The sequence below is a fragment of the Frankliniella occidentalis genome, unplaced genomic scaffold (genome assembly GCF_000697945.3).
Source record: "Frankliniella occidentalis isolate FOCC.00 unplaced genomic scaffold, Focc_3.1 Scaffold218, whole genome shotgun sequence".
NCBI classification, from domain to species: Eukaryota; Metazoa; Arthropoda; class Insecta; order Thysanoptera; family Thripidae; genus Frankliniella; species Frankliniella occidentalis.
This window is the reverse complement of record NW_026267344.1, coordinates 439,710-445,064: the sequence shown is the minus strand read 5'-3', so window position 1 is coordinate 445,064 and position 5,355 is coordinate 439,710. Positions and strand designations below refer to the sequence as shown.

The 5,355-nt window shown below is 49.8% G+C and overlaps 1 protein-coding gene across 2 annotated transcripts in view; it reads left to right on the top strand.

Annotated features, from left to right (window-relative positions):
• The window catches only part of LOC127750593 (trypsin-1-like), a 17,348-nt gene that overhangs the window by 9,485 nt on the left and 2,508 nt on the right, over positions 1–5,355 (top strand). The window contains exons 2-5 of one of the 2 annotated variants that reach the window (XM_052272682.1): positions 3,443–3,566; positions 3,672–3,834; positions 4,757–4,965; positions 5,129–5,325. In XM_052272682.1, the coding sequence (XP_052128642.1) occupies positions 3,443–3,566; positions 3,672–3,834; positions 4,757–4,965; positions 5,129–5,325 (693 nt within the window). Of the gene's footprint in view, positions 1–3,442; positions 3,567–3,668; positions 3,835–4,756; positions 4,966–5,128; positions 5,326–5,355 lie in introns of both variants that reach the window. The other variant, XM_052272681.1, reaches the window with a different exon arrangement.

Here is a 5,355-nt window from a genome sequence, read left to right as displayed (position 1 = left end):
GGCTAGGGCCCCACGCCACGCATCTAAAACAATCGATAGTGAGTGAAGATGGTCCTGGTCCCGTCATTGTGCGGGGGACAATGCGCAATGCCAAGCAGGCGTCTCTCTGCCGTAATACACGGAGTTGATTGGCGAGGCAGTGGCGGCGGCGCCTCCTGGACGCGCCTGACGACGCTGATCAAGGCGCGCCCAATTACCGGTAATCGTTTAGAACGCCACAGTAAAAAAAAATATAGCAGGACAGGTCATTGCATTAAACACGTTCAGTGTGGTGCGGCCACAACGTGGTCACGCTACGCTGTGCTGGTTTTACCATCCCCCAAAATACAACAGCCGCACTCAGGCCGCACTGAACGAGTTGTACACGGCGTATGCGTTAGTTCGGAACACGGAAACAGTTTGAGACTCTTTTCCTTTCCCGTTTCTGCGTCTTGTGGACTCCGGATTGGTCAAGCAGAACACGTTCCGGTCATTATACTGATAAGTACCTTTGAACTTAGTGTCGAATCGGGGTAGGTTGTTTTCATTACATAGTTTTAAGGTTTAGCTCGCATCTACCGTTTCTTATACCAGCAGGCGGGAAGAGCCGAACCCATAGTTTGATTTTTTATTTTATTTCGCTCATGTGCTAGTCCTTAGATTTGGGAAACCATCGCAGCTTCAATGAAGCAGGTATTCAATCTGTGTTTCTACTGAAAAAACAAAACAAAAAAGAAAACTTTTAAATGCATGCCATCCACTGGCTAACTGAAACCAGTTTTTGAAAATAAATAATAAAAACGTTAGGTGACTTTTATGCTTGACGAGACTCAATCCTTCGGCTAGGACTGCCTCATTGCCATGGATCGATGACTGGTGCCAAAGTGCCTCGGGCTCGGCGTCCCTTCTATTACGCCATTCCCGTGGCGGCCGCCCGGCGCTGCCCGGGGCCCAAAGGCAAAGCGGTTATGTTTTAATAGAAAGTCCCATACGATTTCACCTGGTGTTACAGCGGCGCGCGCCCGGCAGGCCATCCCCCACCAGCGATGAGAATACTGTCGATGCGAACTGGGTGGCGGTGGCGCGTCCATCTGTGTGCGCGTGTTTCGGACGCAGGGCTTCGCGCGTCGCGACTGAGGCAGCCTAAGTGTACCGGTTGTCCATCCGGCCGAGAGGAAGCGGCGGAGGTGCGTCGCGCTTCCTTCCGGTCCGGTCGCCTCTTGTTGATCTTTGAACCGCGCAGCGGGCCTAACTGCGGCCATGCGTGTCACCGCACGCGTCCTGGCGGTCCCGGCCGCCCCGGCGGCAGCACGGACGTGCTGTCTCATTGAAAGGCGTCGCGACGCATCCCCGACAAAAGAAGCGCGACGGCGCGAGCGCGCGAGCGAAGGAGGCGCGACGCCGCCGGCCGCATCTGGTGCTTCACAACGCCGGCACGACGCGGCCGCCGCTTAGGGGTCAAGGACGCCTGTCCCGTCGGCACCGCGGTCGCCGCTGTTGTAATGGGAGAGAGGCGGAGAAAGGGAAACAGTTTGATGTGATGGAGACCCACTGGCAGTCCACCGAACGATTTTTGAGGCAGAACACTGAAAGGCACCCGTGAGATATGTGGCATGCCTCAAGCCTATGATATGAGAAATTGTGGTGACGTTTCGCCCACATGACCGTTCTCACATATGGAAAGAACATCCAAAACAAAAGTGACAATCGAGAATTTGCGTTGCCAGAACTGATTGGCTGCTAGAACAAAGTTTTTATTGGTCCTGGCCTAACAACAATGCTTGCTTGCCTGATGCGTCAACCTTTACACTGTTAAAAAAACAAAAGAAACAGAACTTTACAAGAATTTGTTGTGAAAAAAGTTGCCAGAACTCTCTGTGATTTTTAGGGAAATCACAACTCTCTTTGTTTACAAAAATTAACTAACAACAGATTACGAATGGGTCACAACTATTTCAAATTCTGAACCCAAAATTTATTTATTTTTGACTACAAAGAAGTGTTGTGATTTCACATAGTTACTTCGTGTCACACGGTAAAAAGCTTGCGAAGAACTATTCTTTGAATTGCAAAGAATTTTGAAGCATTGTAAAATGCTTTGCATTGCAAAATAAATCATTCGCACTAGTTCTTCGCACCTTACGAGGAAAATTGTCAGTCACGCTGCAAAGAATTAGTTTGCAACCCTTCAAACTATTAATTCGCAGCTTAAGAAATTAGTTCGCAATGCAAAGAGAATAGTTTGCAATGCAAACTTCCTTACAGTGCTTCAAAATTCTTTGAAAGAATTTCGCTGTGCAGAAATATTCGATATCAAAAAGTATTTTTTAACAGTGTATGACGAATTATACTTAGCCATGACTGCGACGATTAAATCGTCACTTGTGACAGATTTTACATTTGAGAGAAACTAAATTAAATGCCTTCGTGTATAGGGGTTGGGCGCCTGCGAGACTCGGTATAGGCCACTCCGCAATACATGCATGCATTGAAGGCAAGATGTTGCCTACCAATAAGGTGCTATGGGAGCTTGCATACGCTGAACTGGACAATCTCGTAACAGCAAATGACGGGGAATGCATGGGGTAAAACTGTCGTGGCTTGCCCATAGGGATGTATACTGTTCTCCCGTGGTCCAGGTCTATGATACCATAGAGAACTAGAGAAACAGTAACAGAAACAAGAAATGTATTGGTAAGCAGCTTAAAATATTTTGTGGTCGTAAGGACAATGGTCAAAAACGGGACCTACTGACAAAAACCAAATCAGAGGCTGTGGTGCATACATATCAATACAGAGACATATCCTCCAAAATACTCAAATTGCTCAAAATATGAAAATTAGTATATTTTAATATTTCTATCACACGAAAAAAAGGATTTCACCAATACAACAAACAACGTCTCTGTCAATATGGACAAAGCAAAAATGTATTTGTGCAAGGTTTACATAGTTTGCAGGGAGAACCAAAATTTTACACATGGCAAGGGCAACGAATTAATTTGTAAGAAATACTTATTGATGAAGATTTTTGCTGATTATGTTCTTCTTGCAAACCCAATTTTTGCTTTAGCGAGGTGATATTTGCACCATCAAAATTTTCGATTTACACTCGGAAGAAACAAGTTTTTACAATGCCTACGCCTACATTGACAAAGACGGTTCTTGAAGTGACATATTTTATTTCAAGATATTAGTAGAATTCATAGAGTTTTTTAAGCTGAGTTGCACATATAAAACCAGAGCTAAAGTTTCTTGAGCCTTAAGCTCACTACGGAAGGGTTCAGTTACGTTCCATTTTCTTGAAAAATTTTAGAGTGGTTTTCCCATCAAATTACAACCTTTGGCCAGCAAAGAAATTAAACGAAAGTATTTTTCCGGCCCACCTTCACACAGGAGGTGGTGCTCGAGCAAAGTGCGAAACTTGTGTGATGCTAACCCCTAACTCTTTCGCTATGTCCAGGACGATAACGACATCGGGAGGCTGACCAGACGGTCGCGGGCCAACAGCTCCAGGCTCCTCTTCGACGACATATTTTTTGGGGACTTCGAAGATGAGAGGGAAACCGGCACATCTTGTGACTGCGGTAAGCCTCTCTCCAGCTCGGATTATTAAATCGACGGCGATACGTCGAAGCAGGGGGTCTGAATGCATTGTTTTCGTCTTCTTTTCCCCAACCTCTCAACAGCAGAGTGCGGCGTCATCAACCAAGAGATCCGCATCGTGGGCGGCCGCCCCACGGGGGTCAACCGCTACCCGTGGGTCGTGCGCCTGGTGTACGACGGCCAGTTCCACTGCGGCGGCTCCCTGCTCAACGGGGACTTCGTCCTGACGGCGGCGCACTGTGTCCGCAGGTGAGTGCTGAGGCGGCCAGGATGGGCTGCCTAGCGGCTGGGCGCAAGGCAGTGGGGCCTCCTTAGCCTGTCCCTGACGGGAGCTAAACGCTAAGCAAAGGTGCAGTTCCACTGCGGCGGCTCCCTGCTCAACGGGGACTTCGTCCTGACGGCGGCGCACTGTGTCCGCAGGTGAGTGCTGAGGCGGCCAGGATGGGCTGCCTAGCGGCTGGGCGCAAGGCAGTGGGGCCTCCTTAGCCTGTCCCTGACGGGAGCTAAACGCTAAGCAAAGGTGCATCTAACGCAACCTCATGCCGCCTGTCGGGCCGGCTGCGAGCGAGCGCCGAGTAGGTAGGCAGCCCATTCGACACGGCAGACACTCGCGGCGCGGAGTATCGCCGGCGGGCGACTCGGACTGACAGCGCCGAGGCGGGCGACTCAAACCCCCTCCCTTGGCTAGGAGCTTTTCTCAAGGCGGTGGTCGTTAGGATTCCCGTCTAAATGAAACAGTTCACTACATTTACAATTCCACCATGCTCCGGCAAACGCGGAGTTAGGTCAGACTGCTGGAACGATCACGTCAATCTAAATCACCTCGACGATGCCATGGTCAGCAAATTTGTCGCCCACACTAATTGCCGGAGGAAGGAGGTCGAGTGTGAACCATTAAACCGGTAAACTCATAAAGGATCGCCTGGAACCAATGCGAATGAAGGGAAAAGCTCTGGTGTGGCTGCTCCCTGCCGCTGTCGTGGTGGGCGCACAAGCAGAACGAGTTTAGCAAAATGTGGTCTTCTTTCCATAAACATCGCGGACGGAACATTTCGGCGGCTGTATGGCGCGTTAGGCGGGCGAGATCGCAATGAAAAGAGAAAAGAGTGTTCCCGATGTCAGCAGGGGGAAAAAGTGAATAAATAAAAGATCGTCTTTTATAACCCTCCAGGTTGAAGAGATCGAAAATCCGAGTGATTCTCGGCGACCACGATCAGTATGTGACGTCGGACGCTCCCGCCATCATGCGCGCCGTCTCCCTAGTCATCCGCCACAGGAACTTCGATGTCAACTCGTACAACCACGACATCGCCCTCCTCAAGCTACGGAAACCGGTACAGTTCACCAAGCGCATCCGCCCGGTGTGCCTACCGCAAGCAGGTAAACTATGATTATGGAGCCACTAGGCCGGATCATTGACGAGTAAGAAGCAAGGGCTGAGTAAGGTGCCTTCGGCAGAGGACGAGATGGGGGAAATTGCCTCACAATTAACTAACTCCAAGTTTTAAAAGTTATGATTAGGAGTGTGACGTTTTGTTTGCAGGACTGGACCCGGCGGGACACATGGGCACGGTGGTCGGGTGGGGCCGCACGGAAGAGGGTGGCCAGCTGCCCGCTGTCATCCAGGAGGTGCAGGTGCCCATCCTGACACTCGCCGAGTGCCGAGCCTCCAAGTATCGTGCGTCCAGGATCACGCAGAACATGATGTGCGCGGGTAGAGGCACTCAGGACTCGTGTCAGGTTTGCATCAATATTACCATTTATTTTTAA